Raw genomic sequence first — 22568 nt, 5'->3', positions numbered from 1 at the left:
CAGATAGTGTAATAAAGAAAAGAAATGTTATGGAGAGCGTGGCAGGTCCTTGGCAGACATAAATCAAGACCTGAACCTTCTCCTCCACAAAGTAAAAAGTGCTGAAACATTCATGATGTCGATGTTGTACAGTGAACTCCTGTGGGGAAATGGGAAAGTGTTCGCCCCCGTGTCTTTGAATGGCCAAATGTGGATGTACGGGACTTGGTGGTGTGATTTGATTTACTGGCCTTGACAACCAACACTTGAAGTGTCCAGCTGTCTGAAGGAGCAGCTACTGAAATCAATCGTTAGCAGTCAATATTAGTTCATACTGGGATTTAACCGAGGCCCTGTCTCAGATTCATGTCATGTGAGCAGGTAAAGGTTCAATGCCCTGGACCTCCTGGACCTCCATCAGCTTAGATGTAGCTGTAGATCTACTGTTCACTGTGTGTGCTGAAAAATAGTGACGCCATCGTCTCACCCTGAAAATTCACATAAAAGAGTCACATTATAATAGAAGAGCAAAATGAGTCCAGTGAAAAGCACTTGTCTTCATGTCGGGTGAGTTTAAATTCACATTAACTGAAGAAAAAAGTGTTCATTTGTGGTGTTTATTTATTTCTTTTTTCTTTTTTTTTAATTGATATTTTGAAAACATGTTTTCCGCAGATACAGAACAAGAATAAAATAACAGTAACATGGCAACACCATAAGGGGCAGTACAGTATAATAGTAAATAATATAGATAATGTTGAGTCTGTTTTATCAAGTTGTCTTCACTCCAGCTGTGGACACAATACAGATGTTTTTATCAACGTTATTGCCATCTGTTTGGATTCATTCATACTTTCTATCGGTTCATGATTCACTCAGTCTTCACAGAGGTAAACATCTGGCTCTTATGCTGCCACATGTTCTGTGCAGTTGGTTCTGGGCAGGAAGTTCACTGCAGGTTTATTATTGTAGTGTTAGTGTTAAGACGTGTGAGGACAATGAGCTGGAAGAGGCTCAGAGTGGAGTCTGTTGGATTGATGCTATGAACAACACCTTTATATAACCCACTGGTTGTTTCCTTTGTTAATAATAAAACCATTGATTGGTGCAGCTCTAAAGTGGTTATTGATAGTTACACACACGTTCCCCTGGGCAGTGAACACAGCGGCCATCTTCCTGCCGCTCTGTTTAATTTAATTCATTGACAGACCACATGTACTCAGTGGGGGGGTTTCTCTCCTCTCAGTTTACACCCCCCTCACTGACTCAACGTTTATCGCTGAAGCTCTCAAGCAGGAAAAATATTCCAAGTGTCTCGCTGATAGATCCCCGTTTGATTCACACGGGTTCTGGAATGGACGCTTTTCCGTCTGAGCTGCTTTTCATCCAGGAGCGCGGTGCTGATTGGATGGCTGTTCTACATAAAGATATGCCCGTGAACGCACAACAATCAGCCAAGCGTTCCTCTGAGAGCTGTTTGTATTAGGATATCAATCACTGTGAGCGCCACGGTGCCAGCTCCAGTGGCGTCTTGGGGGATTGCTGCGCGAACACATGCGGCCGCTCCCAGCGTGGCGCTCAAGTTTTCTGAATTGCAAAAGAGCATTGATTGATTTGTTTATGGTAATCGCAGAGCCAATCCATTATCCTTAACTACCATATAGAGTGTTTTACTGTGATACACAAAGTATCAGGGGAACACACTGATGTCCAATTGTAGGAAACTCAGTCCAGGAAGTGTCTTCATTCAGCCTCTGCCTGCAGCACAGGAGAATCTAAAATCTCAGCATGCGTCCCTGAAGGGATGTTATCAACCACTCATTTGCACTTTCTCTCAATTTTTCACTTCACTCTTCGTTTTCCAAGAAAAGCTTGTTTACTTTAAAACCATGATGATCAACAAGTGGGTACATCAGACAATTTTGGATGCGTGAGAAAGAAAAAAAACCCGCTCTTTAAAAAAAAAAAAACAGCAAATAAATAAAAGCCAGGATGAAAGTTGGTAAATAATGAGCCTCGTGTGGATGTGATGAACGCCGACATCAGGAGAATCCGTCTCAGTGATATTAACGGCTGTGAAAGCTCGAACTCCATCTGACTCATCTCCCGTATGGAAAAGCTGCACAAGATATTATGGGATGAGCATCGTGTCATGCTGTAAACTCATCGCAGCCTGGATTGAGATGTAGTTGAAGAACAAGCGGTGAACAAGAGTGTGTGTGTGTGTGCTGCTATCTTCCTGTAAACTTCCTCTTTTTGACACATTGGATGTTGCTGCTGTCTACCAGGGGAACATCTCAGCAGGACCCTTTTAGTGTCATCATCCACATTCACAACTGTAAAGACATGAAAGTCTTTTTTTTAAAATGTTTTTACAGTGGTACTTTTTTTTAAGTGTATGTTTAATAGATACAGTGTTGTATTCTATGTGAATTTTCCAGGGCTGCATAATGTGATGCACACTGAGGATTTTAGTCAATCCATGAAATATATATAGTATACTGTAACAGGGAGAGTGTAGGCATTACCATAATAAAGGGAGGGGAAAACACACATCTCACTATTCAGAAACTGTCAGTTACAACATAAATCACATACATACATGCACCCACACACATCCCGACATATGCAACACACATAAACACAGAGAGGATTACCGCCGCCTCCATTTACACCCTCAGCTGGGCATCAGATGTTCAATTTCTCACCTCTTCAAAGGTGCGATAAGTAAGATTTTACCGCCATGTAACACAAAGTGACCACAGTGTGGGTCTGCAGGGGTTTCACAGAGTTCAATACCAATGACTCAATGATTACTTCAGCAAGTGCAGCCATTTCTGGCTCTCAGATCTGCCCACCACCCCGCCCCCCCAAACCTGTGTTGGATCAAAAACACAGACAGATGGTAATACAGCTGGACCCTGAAAGACACCACAGATACAAAGAATTAAAAAAGCTTGTTAGGAAGCCAAAGCGCTGTCATTGTTTTAGAATAGTCGAATTAACAGTTTTAACCCAGCTCCAGAGAGGAAACACAAGGTGGCGAGGGGGCGAGGGGGCTGCAGGAGGAATGAGATCAATTCTGTTGGTGTCTCTGCCCCCCCGCCAACTATCACCTCTAATCCTGTCCATAGTTCACTGAAGTTCATACATTACCTAATGCCCTTCTAACCAAGAGAAGCTGGCCTGTGGGAAGGCACCTGTCATGGAATGCCTCTGCGGTTGTAAATATTGGAAAAAAATAAATAAATAAAAGTTCATCCCGCCATGCCGGAGCCCTTCATTCATCCTTGCTTGGCCAGCAGCTCCCTCAATCATCCCACAGAGTCTGGAACAAACGACTGGGCACAGCCTGGAGGCTTGGAGGGGCTGGGAAAGGGGGTGAAAGGGAGGAAAGCTCCAGAGACAGAAGGCCGGTTTAGGTTTTCCATTGGCCAGGAAGGCGAGTTGTGCCAGGACTGGAAGCTGCACGGCCGCAGATCGTCTGCAGGCTTTGTTCTGTGGATTACGCTCGGACAAATGGGGGCGATTAAAGAGATTTCACAGGTCCTCGCAAAGCTCATTTATCTAAGTTGCCAAGATAACACAACTCCCATCAACATAGGTGATAAGACTGCGAGTAGTTAACAGCACAGAATAGCGACTGGATGAAGTTAATTGTTTTTTAATGAGCTATGTTTCCTTGTGATATGAGAAACAATAGATTGACAGTTTATGTCTGTGTGTGTGTGTGTTTGTTTTTTCCAGGAGGAGGTGTGTCCGATGTCACCAGGAGAGACGGTCCAGAGGTGTGTGTGGTCATCAGCGGTCAACGTCAAGGACAAGTTTATTTATGTGACACAGCCGACCTTGAATCGAGTGCTCATAGTCGACATCCAGTCTCAGAAGGCCGTCCAGGTAATTTCCAGGCCAAATTGGAAAAACCAGGTTCATGTCAGTTATGCAAACAACACAGCGATAACGTGAAAAGCTGGAAATTTTACATAGCAAGCGGAAAAATGTAATATCCTTTCCCGTTTGTGCCTATTTTATATAAGGCTGCTTCTCACACAACAACAAAAAAAAAGCCTCCATCTGTTCCAACAAAACTCAAGGTTGGAGGAGGCAGGAGAGATTCTTTCCCTTCTCTCTTGACTTATTATGTCAAAGTGAAAAAAATGTGTTTGTGTGTTGATTTGAAGGCAGCATATTTCACATGAAGCTTAGGTAACTTTAAACTCCATATACAGTAGGTTCTTTTTTTTTTTTTGAGTGAAGGACACATTCTTTTTCATGAAGTTGCCCCCTTCGACTGAGGATTCATTTTGATACAACAACACATTGTCCTTCATGCAGAAACACAGTCATTTAAAAGCAGAGAGCCGCACTCTCCAGCCCTCACCCAAACGGCATCCAGGGTTTCTGCACAAAGCCACAAGTTTATGTATGTTTGGTCTTAAAATATTCAACTTGAGTAATAATTTAGTACGATGCTTATACACAAGAGTCAGTGCTGTGGTGTGTTTATACTGATCATGGTGAACTTCAGATGCAGGAAGGACGCTGTGTAAAACACAAGTCTGACAGTTTGTTGAATCTAAGCATCACTTCATTATGTCAGTAACATGAGCCGTGTTGCACGGTTTAATACCTGCCACCTTCAGCTCATTGAGACAATCAAAGCCTGTAGATAGTAAGTACAATCCTGAACAACAATGGTTGAATGTCTTATACTGAATACTAGGGGTGTAATGGTACACACAAGTCACGGTTTGGTACAACAGACACTAATTGAATGAAAAACTAAAAAACATCTTCTATTATAAAAGTTTTAAAAAAAACAAGTGTAGCCTATTAGGAGTGTTATAATACCATTCATTAAATCTAGAGGAAAAAAGCTTGCACTTGACAACTGGCAACTGTTGTAAAAAAACAAAACAAAAAACCAAGAAACTAACATCAAGGTTGGTTTAGTTAATTTACAATAGTTGCTTTTGTGATGTTTCTGGTCCTGTCTGTTTTCATGTCTAGAGGCTTGAAAGCAGCAATGGGGGTAAGTTGTTGCACAACTTGTCTTTTTCCTTGCACCAGCGATTGACATATCGGGGTGATGCCGCCTTATATGCGTTAACGTACAACATTTCTACCGCACATCCGTGAAATATCGCCAACACAGTGATATGAATGAGACAGGCGACTCCTCTAACTTCACACTCTCGTCACTTCTCTTCTTCGTCTGCTATGACAGTTGCTGACAGCTTTTTGGCTCATTACCGCCACCTACAGTAGATTGGAGTGAGGACTCGACTTTTTTTAATTTTAAGTTTTTTTTAATAATCACTCAGACGTATTCGTCGTATGACTGTGTGCACCGAACCTTGATGGATACAAATACCATTACACCCCTACTGAATACCAAAGGAGTGAAGAGTGCTCACATTTACACATATGCTACACAGCGCTGAAATGTCAAAGTGTATGAAGCTCTGATAAAAAACCTTGCTGTCGCCTCAGTGTCGGCTCACGTCATGTTTTCCTGGAACATTTAACGTAATTGTATTGATGCATTTCAGCATAAATTGTCCTGACTAGGTAATTATGTCCTTTAACTTCCTGGAAAGGAAGAGGCGCTGATTTAGTCTGTGAAGTAGGCTACACTAGTGAAGTACAGCGGATAATAATAACGTGAAGCTACAAACAAACAAAAATAAATTGAACAAACTTAAAAACGGCCTCATTGCATTGATTTTGACATAGCAACAGTAACTATGAATCACTTGGTTGCCTGGCGACAGGCGATGCAAACAAATGCAGGCTTTCTTTTATAGACATATCTGTCAGTCAGTTATAATTAAAGGTTCAATTTAAAAGCTGTCATTCAAAACGGCCCGTGTCTAAAATCCTCGGCTTCCCACCCACTCACTTCTCTTCATAAACACACATTCAGTTGTTTGCTAAATATTGAGCTTGATCAAGATTTCAGACTCCTGCTCTTTTCTTCTACATGTGCGTTATCCCCGACAGCCGATCGCATCTGGGATTTTTGTAGCTGTAAAATGCGACACATTCATTTTTTTGTTGTCAGAAAAAAGAAGTGTACATGTTGTTGTGTTACTGATCTTTATTTACACAACATGAGCTGAAATTTGAAGAAGTCCATGTTGTCTCATTGCACTGGAGTCAAACGCTTTGTCCAATTTGACAATCATGTAGAGAATATTTAGGTATCAGGCTCCACATTCAGAGCCAGCACTGACTGCTGCTTCTGCCAATTAAAATCTCGAATAATATCAACTGTAGCTAATTATCATTAACTTTGTGAAGGCTGAAATTAAATATAACTTTTGTCTCTCTGAAGAGTTCGTCACAAGTGAGTTTCTATGTTCAACCAGAAATTATTAGTGAAGGAAAAGAAACATCACACTCATCAGCACAAGTGACAAGTAAACAAAATGTTTTTGTAGTTTCTCAGACTTCTCTGGGTGAATTAATCCAGCGCAACTCACATGGATGTTTTATCGTATCAACTGAATGATACTTAATGATGACAAACTTTTGTAGCACAGTTCATAACATGAAATGCAGCTAAACGTGATTTACATGAGGAGAAAATATTAAGTAAAACCCAAAATTGAAATTTCACTCATTATCTACTCACCCTCATGTCGACTAAGGGCTGGGAGAAGTTTCAGAGTCCTCCGTGGCTTCTCTGAGTTACAGGGGGTCTCGACGTAGCAGTGCATGTCCACAGTTGCAAATGGATACCAACTGTCTTCGTAACAAAAAGACACACCAAAAAACATCCAAATATCTCCATGCTGCTTGTATGTAATGTCCCGTCTTGTATTGAAGCCCCGAAATGCGTAATTGTCCCTGAAAAAAAATTAAATAAGTCTATTTTTCAAGCTTGTTTGTAGCGGAAGCTCCTCTTTCCAGTTCGTCCAAATTTGACGAACCGGGAAGAGGAGCTTCGAGAAGCTTCTGCTTAAAGTTGTTATAAAGGTAGGTCGTTCCTAGATGTTTTTATTCTCTCTCTGCACTTTAATCTCCTCCTTTAGCTGTTTTATCTACTGCTGATTTTAACGTGTCTGATTTTTCATTATTACATGAAAAGTGCTTTACAAATAAGATGTATTATTATTATAAAGGGCAATTCCATTTGGCGGCTCACACACCACATGCTCATAGCACAAACACACTGCTAGTTACATGTAAGGAATATGGATAAATAACTTCATTACAAATAGGAATTTGAATAAATATCACCATTAAAAGTACATATATATCTCTGAATTAAAAAAAACATAAAAAGTACACAGCACAGAGTACACACAACAAACATCGCACTGGGCTAGACGTTGTTAGAGTAGCATTGATAGAGGGATTTGAAAGAATTCAGATTAAAACTCTCAAACCTCCGATGTGACAACAGATTACAGGACGTCATTGTGTGATGGATGTTTCCTTCAGGTTTCTCTCTGCTCTGACATCAGAACATCTCTCCTGCTTGCTCCACTTACAGTCTAAGAGCTTTTCAGCTCCTTCACCTTCATTTGAACCGCTGACCCCTGACCCGACCCCTTTCATACATACTGCACATGTCAAGAGTCACACTTAACCTCTGCATCGATGTGGTGGCCGAGCAACCCCTGAGAGCCGCCTCTCCGTGGATACTGTAACCTGGCAACTCCTCACAGATATTGTTACTACATGGCAACCCCTGCAGTTTTCTACACAGATGTTGAAAGGGGGGAGGGCGGGGGGGTAATCCCTCAACTACTCTGCCACCTCACAGCATCATTTACTCTCCTGAGGGAGTTTTATTTTTGCGAGGCGGACTCAGGAAGCAGCACATTTCCTGCATGACAACGCTGAGCACATTTCTCATGAGCATCATCCAGTTAAATCATCTGTGTCAGTGGGTTTTTGGGGTGTGCCAGGTTCATCCATGGTGGCTCAGATCCCTGCAGATGTTCCTGACACCATGATGGCTGTTTACAGCTCGCGGGCCCCTCAGGGACCTGCCAGTAAACACGTCGTTGTCTCGGAGACTGTCACAAGCTCATTATTCAGCTGCCTGGGGGTTTAGATTCATTCGCATTATATTAGAAGTTGATAATTAACCACCTGAACCCATCCCTTGTCTTGAATAGCAAGACAGGCACAAGTTTTAGTTTCCATTCTCACATGAAATATTAATATGATTGATGTGCATGAAGTAATATTAATAAACAAATTGAATTTTTACATTTGTAACTAATTAAAATATTGTGAAGACTGGTTAATAAGCTGTTTGTATGCAAAGTGCACAGGGATGAATGTTTGAAGGCGCTGTAATGTTTTCTGTGGTTCATTTCTGACAGATCCGCGTTCGGAGCTGAACTTAGACGAGCATATTGGATGAGGATCCTGATAATCTTCCTCATCCAGAAAGAAGTTGTTAGTCAAGAGAAAAAAGAACAACATGAACACCTGTTTTCTCAGATGACTACATGCTCAGAGATTAGTTAGGATTCCACGGATATTCTCATCTTTTTTTGTGCAGTAACCCTCTCAGGAGCTGTTCACTCTCAGTAAAACAATATATATTTTGCCTCAGTAAACAACACTATTAGGGCCTCCATAGCAAAAACAAATATTATAGAAAGTAAGCTGCAGTCAAAGGAAATTGTGGGAATTCAAGGCTGCAATAATTTCCTTGAGAAAAGATGATTGCCTTCTCTGGCTGCTGTTCGCAGGGAAGCGACTGCACGCAGTCTTCACCCTGATACCTCCTCCCCTGTTCCCTTTGAGCTGGCTGTCTATCTGCACTCAGGTGGACATAATGCATAAGGAGCGTTTTCTGTCACATGCGACTCATCTATTGTTCTGACTGGGAATATAGCAGCCGTGTGTCAGGGAACGGATAAAGACTGAAAGCAATTACTTCAGTGTGGTAAAGCAATTGTGTCTGTCACCACTTGATTTGAAATGCAGCTCAACACCAAAAACACCTTATACATAAAAAGCACATCTCCGGTCCGCCTTGTTAAAAGAAGGCTTGCTCCTGTCAGCCCCCGACGCATGAGTGTGCAGTAAAACTTTTCAAAAGCATTACCCCCGCACATCAAAGAGGGATCTCTTCAAAAGCAATGTCTAGATTGCCTTGAATTGTTATTCCGTGTCCCCGCTGTCTTTAAAAGCTCAGTTTGGTTTGATTGTGTATGTGTGTGTGTCCCCAGACGGTCAGCACCGACCCGTATCCTGTGAAGCTCCACTATGACAAATCTCATGACCAGGTGTGGCTGCTCAGCTGGGGAGACATGGAGAAGAACTTCCCTACGCTGCAGGTAAATCCACACGTTGTTGTTGTTCCTCTGCAGAAATGATGTGTGTGTTTTTCCAAGTGTGATGTTCAAGGAACAGATCCATGCTTTGTGAAGACGCAGCATGTGTCCAGTCAAATGATTAACAATTCTGTAATTTTGATAATTTGTAATAATGACAGAAAAAGAAAGAAATTGTCTGTTTCTCTGAGTCCAAAGTGACTTCTCCAAAACAGTCCAGAAGCCAAAGAGTGAATTTACACAAAACAGATAAAAGATGTCAAAACTTCAGATTTATTTTTTTATTTTTTTGACTGATAATCAATTAATCATTCAAGTCACTTAACAAAACAGTGACAAATTCAAACCACACTACATGATTATAGCTTAGTGCTGATTATAATAAGAACAGATTTTTTTCATATCGACTCTATTCTGAACAAAGAAGCTGCAAAGATTTGTCAAGACAGGAAAATACACAAAGTCTAAGGTCATGAGACTCACACTGAGACTTTATTCTAGCTTCAACTAATTGCGAAACTTCTGCTGCATTTTGATGTAAACTTTTATCACATACACACAGGCACACACACCGTGCATTATAAATAACCTTATTATCAGCCTGTTAGCAGGGCATGACAACTAATTATATGTGAATTCCTTCAACTTGACTTGTTCCTCCTCTTTTTCCAATATGACATGAATGTGGCATTAATCACTACAACCTCTCTGGGACTTTCAATTGTTGATTTGTTTGTTTCGCCTGATGAGGGTAATTAATAGTCACTTACAGTGCAGTGAGCAAGTATTTGGACAGTGACACATTTTCAATTGTTTTGGCTCTGGACTCCAGCTCAGTGGAACTGAAATAAAAACTCTGAGTCAAAGTGCTGACTCTGAGCTTTAATGTGAGGACGGTCACATCTATAATCTAATCAATAATGGATTTTTGAGGCCTGCACCAACAGAGAGTTTGTGTTGTGCAATTTCTTCTCATTAATTGTTTGATAGTTACTTTTTTATTTCCTTCAATATCAGAAACACAAAAAACAGTTTTAAACAATCAGTTGGTTAGTCACATGCCAGAAAAACAATCAGAAAGTAATATACATTTGATATTACATATTGATTTTCTCTCTTGATACTCTCATATCCAGTACTGTTTATGAGAGATTCTTTAGGTTTCTGGGCTCTTTGTGAGACAATAAAATACAGTTAGCACCTTGGGCTTATGGAAATTGTAACATGCATTTTTCCACTATGTCTGTAATCAATAAGATTGGTCATTATTTGTGATTTTATAATGGGTATATCTGCAACAAGCTAGAATTGGCTGATACATAACTGGTTTAACTATATTGTTCAAAGGAACATTTAAAGATCATAGTTCAGTCACTGATCTTAGATGGATGTAAACACTTTGATGTTCAAGCAGAAGAACAGTGTCAGACACTGTTTCATTTCAGATTGAAAACAAGGTCCAAATACTTAAAGATTACACCGCGTGACAGACAATTGAAGAATACGCTATAAATAGAATCAACAAATATATAAAGATCCCCCCCCCTCGTCTCCTTTGAGATTCATCTCAAGTTGTTTGATTTGAAAACCCTGCACAAGAATTCATGGAGCAGAGTTTGGTCTGAGGCAAATTAGCTTTTTGTGCATTGCGTGGTAAAAATCAAAGCAAACCCTGCCGACAGCCGAGCTGATGCCTGCACAGCTATCATTTAGGAGCCAGTGACAAGAGCACATATCATGTTAGCAACACGAGAAGAGGCTTTCAGGGTTTTATTTGAAGTCTGTGCAAACAAGCAACAAGATAAACATGAAGGCAAAACACAAAGTGCTATACTCGAGTGGACACTGCTTTTATGAGTCCGTCTCTTAAAGATAAACATATTTATTGTACAAGTATTAATGTGCTCTGGTTGTTACGCTACAGATACGTGTGAGTCAGAGAGCTGAGTGAGTGGAAACCAGCAGCACTGAGTGTATTCATCAGGCTCATGTTAAACACCCACCACCTCCTCTGTTGGTGTTCACCAGGTAATCAATCAGGCCAGTGGAAGAGTCTCTCACCACACCGTGCACACGCAGCCGGTCGGCCGGCGCTTCGACAGGGTGGATGATTTCTTCATTCCCGCCTCCAGCCTCATCATTAACCACATCAGGTACGTACCGCGTGATCCAAGAACACTCCTAATGCAAATTGATTTTCAAATTAAATTCACCCCATTGGCATTTTATTCACTTTTTTTTTTCCTTTTCTCCAAGACTCAATTCTGCAGTAATGATGTGGATGGGTGTTTTGTGTGTGAGAACGAGTGTGTATTTGTCTGTTAATAGAGGTTTTGGGAGAAAGGTCCAGTGTCTATCTGTGCTGCAGATGAGCACATGGCCAGATCCCCTCAGAACAAATCCTTGTTGCATGAGCCCTGTTGAATTAATCATTGATATCTGATTATGTTATGGATCCAAAAGCAACCAGGCCAGTTGACAGCAACTGATTTCTTTTAATTACTAAAAGTCCAGACGGCTGCAGAGCTACACATGGTTCCACTCAAACTATTACTACTACTATTATGTTCAGCATTTCCCCAGTGTCGTTAACCAACCTATAAAAACCAACAAGGAGAAGGAGATAACGACATGAAGGCAAAAAGAGAAACTGTAATGTGTGAGCGCTCGACGAGAGCAGCAGAATAAGGGCAGGAGTTCAAAGCCTTTTGCTCCTTTGTATCGTTTCATACAGGAATCATATAAATGAGTCTCCTCTCTCCAAACAACTCCACTTTGTTATCTGGAGCATTCACAGCCCACATGGACCAAAGCAGACGCTCACACACACACACACACACACACACACATACACAATGTTTAGATCGAACATTACTGAGGCAGCACGGCCGTGTGATTTAAATAATAGAAGCTCAACACTTGAGAAAGAATTCCTTGATAGTGAAATTAGAAACTTTACTATACTGTCGTGGAGTTACATCTCTACAAAAGTCAAATGTCAAGATACAATAATGCGGTGGTGTCACAGCAGCCTTCAACATAAAATGAGTTAAAGGGGAACTATGCAAGTCGGAGCTCCCCCTGCTGGGTGGGTGCAGAGCAGCCTCCGCCCACCACTCAGAGGCGCATTGCTAATGAGCTACTGGTGCCCTGCAGAAGGAAAGCCCTGGGAAATGGCACAGGTTTTGTGATTTTGGCTAAATCAGAATTTAAAGACCACAGAGAATGCTTTAAAATAACTAAAAAAGGATGGTTGGAGGGGGACTTTAAGGGCAGAAGAGCTGAGGTTGAAAGTTAGGGACTTTCAGCCGATAAACACGACTGACTGAAGACGTAAACTTTTCCCTCTGGAGGATTTATGAGGATTTTAAGGAGATTGGTGAGATTTAGATTTCTTTTTTGTCTTTTTTTCTCAGTTTCTGAATCAAGGAGCAGGGAATCAAAAGCTTTGGGGAAATCTTTAATCTTAAAACAAATAGGAACTGAATCTACACTGAGTGGCCACTTGATTAAACTCAATCCAACACAACAGCTCTGATATTTCAACCCACGCAATGTTTGTAATGTTCAGTTTTATTGACAATAACAAATGTGTTAATTGGAAAATTTATCTTGTGAGGTCATCAGTTGTAAGTTGGTATAATGTTTTGCTATATGTTCATTTATGTTCAACATTACAAACACCCCTGTAGATAATGTAGTTCAATACAACACAACCACTAACTACATGACCTCAGTGCTAACACATGATTCAATGAACAGCTCTGTGTCAGTGGAGAAAATCATTGAAGCACATTTCAGGGCAGAGTTGTAGTGTAGCTACAGATCTGCCTGATTAAACGACCACTGAGTGTGTGCATATATCTCATAATATGTTTCTATCCACTAATGCTACTTAAAATAAAGTATTCCAATAAAATCCTCTCCCACATCGCTCGTCCTTATAAATATCTGGTGGTGTTGAGGAATGTGCTCAGTGATTAAGCACATTGTTTTTACCGGCTCTATCACTGAAACGAGGATAGGCATTTTAATTGTGTTGCTAAGCGTCCTGAATGGTAAGTAAACGCTGACAATCGTTTGGACCGAGCAGCCTTGAATCAGCTCGGCCTCATAGTGAATGCAGTGCAGGTCGCGTATGCTGATTTAAACAAAAAGACCACACACACACAGTCAGGGTGAACTTTAAAACACTAAATCAGTTATAATGTTTAGATCTACCGGTATAGTATATCCTCAGACTTTGTGTCAATGGTCAATGAGGCTTTTTTTGAATAACATTAAAGCAGAAGTAAGCGATATTTTTGTGTTAATATAAGTCTTAAATAGTTATATCTTCCGACAGCAATCACTTACATAGAGTGTTTGGACCGAAACACGGGTCTCTCAGTCACTCTGCTCTGCCACGCCAATGACATCATCGTGCACGTCATCTTCTTTCTCCTGCACATTGGCAGCTGACTTGAGAATTAGCACTAAAACTGTAGTGGATGGAAATGCATGTAAATGTGCTTTTTTTGATGATCAATTCAAACACGTGGCTGTTGTCAGTGTGGCCAGGAACGAGCCGGAGGTCTGGAGGCTTTGTGAGTGAGAGTCCAGTATGTGTGCGCGTGTGTGGTGAAGCTGAGGTTGGTGGACTGTGTTGGGATCTAATTTCATCACAGCTGTAATTAGACCCTCCGAGACCTGCATGGAAGATTGCAGGACAGTGTGGCTGCATTTTTTTTTTTTTTTTGCCTTTTGAAAATTGTCGTCTTTACCAGCTCATCATTTCTGAAGCTCACAATAAGCTCTTTGTTGCTGCTGCTGGAACATGACTGTCACTTACATAAACACACAAACACAGAACATTGACAATTACCTTCACACAGTATGGATGTTATGTATCTCACCAGTTAATGGCGTGTCGGTGTTTAACTGTACAAACACTGTGACTAAAGTGATTTGTCACCGTACAGCTACGTCTCAGTGGACAAGGCAGTGTGGATAAAATCCTCACAATGTAACAACATCATTTTAGACCATTTTTATAACCAATCATTTTCTTAATCAAGAATTTAGTCAGAAATCTGTGAAAAACTCATCTTGTAATTTCTCTGAACCCAAGGTGATGTCATTGAGTATTAATGACCCATTATTGGCAGAAGGAAAATATCCCATTTAAATGAAATTACTCAGAGAAAAGCTGTGAAATCAAAACTGTGATTTAAAAATCAAGAGATAAACAGATTACCACAGTGAGAAGACAAAAACGACAAATTCTTACTTTGTAGAAGCTGGAAACGTCAACTATTTTCAATTGTAAAAACAAGTGTTTATCTAGATTTATAGTTTTAAAAGAATTCTTTGGATATGCTAATTGACTAACTGCTCTAATTTTCATTATCGATTAGTTTTGTTTTTAAAATGTCAGACTTGATCCCAGAGTCTTAACGCCTTCTTTTTGTCTGAGATTATGTTTAACATGAGAAAACCCAGAGCGCGGCAGCAGAGGATGTGTCACATTTCAGATGCAGATTTACCTTTCTGTCCGTTGACTAATCCATTGTTACGAACGACTCATATCTGGTTAATCCAGGAAATTAAATATTTGAAAAATCAAGTTGATACAAGAAGCAAATTCCTGGTATCTGTCCACAACAGAAAAGACAGTGTTATAATGCAGCATGTTTCATGTCTGTTTCTGCCGCCTTGGGATTATGTTGAAAATAGATGTTCTCACTTCAATATTTCATGCATCAGACTGGTGTTTTGAGCTTCCACTGAAAATATAAACAGAGTCTCAAAACCTATGGTGGTTAAGAAACTTCAATTTTAACATCTCCAAATCTATTACAAACTAATTAAAATTCAGTATAATACAGTGGCAATGTTGAGAGGTTATTACTGTAATTCTTCACTTTCAGGAGTCATTTATGTTACTGTTGAATTCAACCGAATTAATTTTTTTCACTTTCCTCCAAACAAACTTGAATTTAATTCTTGGTTTGATTTTTGTGTTTATACTTCTGCTACAATCCTGAAGTTCATCCTTGGAACAGTCAAGTGGTCGTTTTGTATCTTCGCCAGAATATCTCAGTTTACAGCTCAAGTACACGAAAGGCTTTGGGTTTTGTTCATGTGCATGGCTGTTGTTTATTTCATTTCGACAGCTGTTTTTATTGCAGATACTAGGAAAATCTTGAATTAACTGCCGCCTCGTGGCTTTTCTCTGTACCCACACAGCTATTTGTCTGCTGCCAGCATCGCAGCATCGATTAGTCGATTTAGCGGCATGAGCAGTGTGTGAACAGCCGACATATATATTCACCAACTTCCGGGAATTGTTTAATGACTGGGGATTCCCTCGGCAGCTACTACAGAGCAGGCGGGAACTTCTGGAGGCTGTCATTCATTAAACCCATCGAGTTACAGTCGGGGGACTTGGCTCGTCAGCAAAAAAAAAAACCCTGTTATTTTGTATTTTCAGCCACATCTACTGCTCCCTGCAGCTCAGGCTGCTTGCACCTATTTGTCACAAATTTCTGATCATTGCACAGACTAGCTCTTGGCAAAACAAGCCGAGCGAGATGTTGATTCACTATTTTTGTGATGCAGGACGGGTAAGTGAGAGTTGCTGTGCTGTGGATATCTTTTCCTGTGCAGCGTTCACTGCTCTGCCCTGGGTTCATGAATTCTGGCCTCTGGATCTATAACTTGAACCTCAAAGTAAACATTATATCAGGGTTAGGCGTTCACACACCCAGCCTATTCCCGAACTGAAAATAGGATAAGATAATAAAATGTGAAGGAGCTTCATTTGAACACAGTCCTGTTGTTGCAGAACTGGGGAGAATCTTTCATGTATTAATCAATAGTAGAAACTAGAAACGACAAACAGCAGCTGTCAGTTTGGCTGAGCGCAATCTGGGTCTGCCAATGAAGCAACCCAGCTGTGTTCAGATCAGAGCAAGGCCAAACAATGTCTGATTATGAATTTTTCATACATGGAAAAAAAAAGTCTCACTGTTGGTGAAAATAATCTCTTCATTGCGGGATAAATGCACCATTGACCTTTAGCTTCTAAGCATGTTACCAATATTTCACAGCATGTGAGCACTACTCATCGATTTCTCACAACAGCCACAATATTGAACACAACCCATTGCAAAACAATTTCAACAGTGTTTGACGAGCGTAGTGGTAATATCAGTCAGTAAATCCTCAGCTCCGTCTCTGAGTGGATAAGAGAGGGACATGTTTGTCCAGGTTTAAACTGCACATTTAAAAAATCAATGAGAGCTTATTTCTTTAATACCGGTTCATGAACCAGCCTGTGTAGAGTTTAATCTAACAAGTTTAGCTTTCCAAGTCATATGAAGACTCTTCAGTTGATTTGACATAATAGCCAAAGACCTACAATCTCATAACTGTTGAATTAGAAGATGGAATAAATCTGTCTCCAAGTCAGTTATGAGTTTTAAATGAGACGTATTTCAAGAGTAACAGGAGGTAAATGTAGCCTGGAGCAGGCAATTTCACTTTTTCTTCTGTGACGGTAATAATAGTTATGAAATAATTTTCAGTTTTATTTAAAAACTACGTACATGTTAATTGCATCTAATTACATCTGAAGTTCTAAGATGAGATGAGATCATTATTATATGTAATTAAAGGATTTAATATAAGTTTATGTGATATAAACAGATGGAAACTTGTAGCAGTGAATCACAGGTTTCATAGTTTCTCAGCTCAACTTGAACTCAACTTCTCAACTTAATATCTCAAAGATAATCATCCATGTATTGACCAAGGGGGCAGTTGTCGGTCTGAGAAGTGAAGCTCACTTCCGCGTTCAAAAAACTGCAATCCCCTCGGCTTCCTCTGGGGGCTGGTGTCAGAAGGGAGCATTCCCCATAGACCCCCATGTTAAAATCGCCGACTTTACATCCTCAGTAAACATGTTAAAAGCCTGGTGTCAGAACGTTTTTTCGTCTCAATCGATAGTTTCTACCCCCGCACACACTCTGAGGGGGGTGAATTTTTTTTTTAACTCTACCGTTTTACTGTTATAAGGTTAAAACTCTGGCCAATTAGGGCGCGGAAACGTTGAGTGACAGGTCCGAGCAGCTCCGTGGACAGCTGCTTCGAGGCCAGTGGGCGGGTTCTCGGCCGGCCAATCCAACATGGCGCTGTTCAGGCCGGCATATTTGAGTCACAAAAACGACTCCCCAAAACCAATGGGTGACGTCACGGACGCTACGTCCATTCTTTTTACAGTCTATGGTATTGACTTATTTATTTGGCACTGTACTGACATTAAAATTCAAATGTCACCTTATTGTAGCTTCTTTAGGTAGCTGTGCTCAGCACTCATGTACCTAAAAATACTGAATTCATTCCTCCTAGTGATATTGTTTTGGTATCACAATCACATTCAATACTTTTGTACTGAATCTTTTGTTGTTGTTCTGCTGCTGCAGTTCCAGTAAAATATTAATTGTTGTTTAGCAGTACTGGTTAGCTTTGGCTGCTGTACACACACACAGTGCTGTGAAGGCTGTTGGTTGTGCAGTCTAAAATGAACAGTGACAGCAGTCAGGCCAATGCACTGTCTAATCAAATGAGACACTCAAATGTAAGTAATGTGAGACAGTTTTGTTCTGGACTCACATTAAAAGCCGAAGCTAATGTCATTTTTATTTATAGGCATCCATCCAACACTGACAGTCAACACAAAACCATCAGCTCCAATAAATTGGTACATAAAAATCAAAGTAAAAACTGACAATTTTTTATTCTAAAACAGACTTCCAATATTGGACATTGTATATGGACAGTATGTTCTGAAGTTCAGCTTCTTTTCTGTCACAGCACTGTCTCAGTCAAGACAAAAGGTAGCCACCAAATGTAAAACGCTACTCCAATAAAGATAAGACAACTTCACTCTGGTTTATGATGGATCTTTTGGCTGCAGCTTTGTGGGGAGTCTGATTACAGATCTGTTCAAACAGTACGACGGCCGACTAGAATTTCTGACCTAGCAGCAACTCATCAAGTCAACAGCAGCGACAAATCGAAGGAAAACAAACTTGGCAGAAATCTATATTGAAATTTGTCGGGCGGTGCCCAATTCAAGGTCCAAATTTGGCTCAGTGTAGTGACACTAATATCAAAGACAGTTCAGCATTAATGTGTAATTTGTTTTTTACATAAAAAACTAAAAAATACAGTTCAGATTAGTTCAGATCTCATCTTGTCTGGCCCAGTGCAGCCTCCCGTCTGGACCTGGTGGACAGAATCATCTCTGGATCGATGGTTCCCTCCACAGGGATGATAATGTGTTTCGTGGCTTTCAAACAGCCATTTTCTGTTCACAGGTACAGACAGCTTGGTGCTCAAATGGCATAAAAGATGATGAATAACAGCGAGATTGAAGTGCCTGTCAGCATCGATCAGCTGGTATTCACATTTAATTGAGGCCTGTCAGCTCCTTGCATATTCCCCCTTCTACCCAGTTCAGCTGTTAAAATGTAATGTGCCATTAAAAGATTCTTTAGGTTTTTGTAATGAGGAGCATTTCCACTGATCCATGCCCACATAAAGCACTGCAGTAATTCTATTAGAGAGGAAACTAAAGATAATGTTAGACTGCCAATATTAAGATTGTCAGGGTCCACAATTTGCCTGTTCAAGTAGTTAAATGGACCTCTCAGCAACATCTAATTTTTTTTACCCCCCTCCTGAACCTTTCTTTGAAATTATGCCAGTCCAAAGATTCTTATAATTACCCTGTGAAAATCAGTTTGCATTTCTTGTTTCAGGTTGACGTCATCTTGATATGTAGATGGTGCTGCTCTGATTCAAGACGTTACCACTTACTGCTGGAAATTTCATAAGCCATGGAAATAAAAAAGAACCTCAACGTCTTACTGATATATTCCTAATTTAAAACAGGAAAAAATACATTTTCATATACAATACTTTGTCAAATCAGCTTTCTTAAATCAGTTTTACTATCTTTTACTTTACATTTTGTCTTGATTAACCAAAAATTCAAGCCCTCTAACCATACAATTCATAATCATATTCATATTTATATTTAGGTACAACATTGTTTTGTATGTTAAGTAGCATCACACATAGTATTGTTGAGACCAATTGAGAAGTATTTAGTCATTAAGTACTGGATTAAATGAAAATGTAGCCTCATAATGGCGTTTGATGAAATAACAAGAGGTCACCATGATGATTGATATTGTGACGGACATGAATGTTTCAAATGTCATCGTTGAATGAAATTGTTTTTGTGAGGTCATTCAAAATATGTGATACAAATGTCAACCTCAGATCATCAAAATGATTGGGTTTACATGTTCTGGGATCCATGAATGTCCAATACTTTGTACATTCAAAGTGGGTATACAGTATGTTGAGAGGATGGGTGAACTCTTTAGACATACTGTGATTTATCCTCCAGGCTCCATAAATGTGTGCGACTAACTACTATTGCAATCCATCCAAAAGTTGTTGAGACAACAGGAAATATCAAAAAACAAAAAATGAACAAAATTGTAAATCTTGCGGTGGCACTGGAGGGAACGTTGGTAGAAGTTGGTAGTCTTCGCTCTGGAGGAATATGATTCTCAGAATTAATGGATGGTTTTGACATCAAATGTTCTTGTATAAATAATTTGGGGTTTTACAGGACAGGAGTGTTTTATTGATCCAATCTTTGTTTTTCTTTAAATTCAATACAGGTTTGGCCTCATCCTTCATCGAAATGAGCCTGTCCTCCACAAAATCGACCTGGAGACGTTGTCGTATGTGAAAAACATCAGTTTGAGGGAGTACAACTGCATCCCCAAGTCCGTAGCCTACACCCATCTCGGCGGCTACTACTTTGTCAACTGCAGACCCGACTCCACCGGCGCCACACAGCCTCAGCTCATCCTGGACAGTGTGACGGACAGTGCGATTGGCCAGAACGGCGACGTCACCGGCACTCCCTACGTGTCTCCAGACGGTCATTACTTGGTCACCGTCGACGATGGCGACGGCCTGATGAGGATCCAGACCGTCTCTGAGCGCGGAGAGATCCAGGAACCCTTCGACATCCACACCAACCTCCACCTGTCTGACGTGGCGTTCCAGCGCTCCTTCACCGAGGTCCACCAGCACAACGTGTTCGGCAGCTCCGGTCGCCAAACTGACGCTCTGTTTGTGGAGCTGAGCACCGGGAAAGTCAAGATGATCAAGAGCTTGAAGGAGGCCACCAAGTCGTTTGAGTGGCCGTGGAGCAGTAGGAACAGGGTGATGACCAGCAGCGGACTGTTCGGCCAGTACCTCATGACCCCGTCCAGAGAGTCCCTCTTCATCCTGGATGGACGGCTCAACAAGCTCAACTGTGAGATCACCGACGTCGTCAAGGGCAACGTCGTGGTGTGGGTGGGGGAGTCTTAAGTCGTAACACCAACACCCAAGGAGCTTTGTTTTCCTCAAAAGGTACTGTTGCACTGAATTCTGTTGCAGATTCTTTAATTTTTGTGGAAGCACGATAGTGAAAACCACAGATTCAGAAACCAAATTGACCATTTGTAAGTCTATTGGATGAAGAACTGTCATCCATGAAAAAAAAAAAGAAACAAAAGAAAAAGAAATCACAAGTGAGGAAGTAATTGATTGACACTGTCTCAAGGCCAAGTTAATTTTGTTTTGTTCCACCCACTGGGAGGTTTGTCTCTAAGTCGATATAAAGTTGCTTGCTGGTAACATTTTCAGGAAAAATTGGTATGAATCCGTAAATCTGTGCAACTTTGCGTTATTATTCACAGTCAGTTGTATTCAGTGTGTGGGAATGCTGTAGATAATATCTGAATCTAAAATTAATGCATAAGTGAATTGGCAGAAATAGATATATATACTGTGTATGTCCAGGTTAACTCTTGTAATTTAAGTTTACCCGTCCCCAACTTTTTCCTGTGCCTTGAAGGAAAATTGCCCTCCATCAGAGGAATTAGTGTAATTATTCCCAGAATGACTGCAGACTACATCCCTTCATTTGACTCCTCCATTCGTAGTGAGTGTGGTTTCTCTCTCGTCTATCTGTCCATCCAACACGACCGACTCAGTCTAATTAAAACGAGCCCTCGCTGTGATCCCATCCTGTTTGAAGTGGAGACTGAGACACTGAGTGGTTCATTATGGTCGTGTGCTCCGTAACCTTTGATCCAAATTTATAACCAGCGTTGGAAGGTCCTGAATGATATTTTTTATTTTTAGTCCAAAGCAGAATAATGAAAGTCAGCGGCGATGTTAGTTAAATTGTACCGGCTTTACACGCTGCACATTGTGAGATTTAAGTATTTCAAAATGTTCTTTAGCAAAGAGTCAATAGAGCACTTGTGTGTGAAGAAAATCCTATCATAACTTCAATATCCCTTGATCCCAAAAAAAGAAAAAAAGATTAAGTTAAAAAGAACGAAAAAGCAAAGCATAGTAGAGTAAAAGAGAGTGAAGAGTGGAAAACATGCACTGTCTGCTGTGTTTGACAGCATGTTTCAAGTGGCTGTTTTAATGTGAGGTAATGACGAGCTGACACACACAGGGCTGTGGTTCCACCGTGGCGTGTAGAGGCCGTGAACGTTCCTGCTGTAGAGTCGTAGCTGGTGAGTCAATGAAAGCGTTTTCCTAGCTGGACACATTTCTATGCATTTTCACCCTAGCACTCTATGACTCTGTGAATCACAATGGGCAACTGTATTTCAAACTTAGTATGGACTTCTGATGTGTACAGATTATATAAAGTCATTCTGTCCTTCCTGTTAAACCCTACTCGTATATATTTTGGTCTGATTTTATTTTGAGTCTTTTTTTTTCCCTCCTCCTCATCACGCGTTGTTTTTCAACCTTTAAACTCGACTGTACTGCTAATGACGACCTCTGACCTATCTCTTTCTTTCTGTTCTGTACATAGCGGCTTACTGTGAGTCCATTAGTTTCCCATGAATGTACAGGTTCACGCAGGTTCTGTTCGTTTTCCCAGCAAATTATCAGCACACTCCTTTTTAAGAAATGAAAACATAGCTGTCATTACCTACATCCTGTACTCAAGTACATTGTGATCACAAACACTGCTGTCACCTCCATAGCACCACGTCTTGTATGTTTATTCATGTGATTGTTATTTATATAGAGAGAACACGCTTGTCATTTTACCCAATAATAAAAAACTATACCATGAAAAACAACGTAATGTCAAGTGTTTTTTCTCATTAAAACAAGCTTGTGGAGCCGCTGCTG

General features: G+C 40.5%; 1 protein-coding gene across 2 annotated transcripts in view; it reads left to right on the top strand.

Moving 5' to 3' along the window:
* Positions 1–21736, top strand: part of fstl5 (follistatin-like 5) — a 168469-nt gene extending 146733 nt beyond the window's left edge. For both annotated transcript variants that reach the window (XM_085789142.1, XM_085789141.1), the window contains exons 13-16: positions 3727–3876; positions 9180–9287; positions 11313–11437; positions 20027–21736. In XM_085789142.1, coding sequence (XP_085645268.1) covers positions 3727–3876; positions 9180–9287; positions 11313–11437; positions 20027–20729 — 1086 coding nt within the window. In that variant the 3' untranslated portion in view covers positions 20730–21736. The remainder of the gene's footprint in view (positions 1–3726; positions 3877–9179; positions 9288–11312; positions 11438–20026) is intronic.
* The last annotated feature ends 832 nt before the right edge of the window (positions 21737–22568 follow it).

The sequence above is a fragment of the Trachurus japonicus genome, chromosome 10, assembly GCF_045865225.1.
Source record: "Trachurus japonicus isolate A0001 chromosome 10, Traja_1.0".
NCBI classification, from domain to species: domain Eukaryota; kingdom Metazoa; phylum Chordata; class Actinopteri; order Carangiformes; family Carangidae; genus Trachurus; species Trachurus japonicus.
Note: the sequence above shows the minus strand (reverse complement) of the source record. Positions and strands in the feature narration are given on the sequence as shown.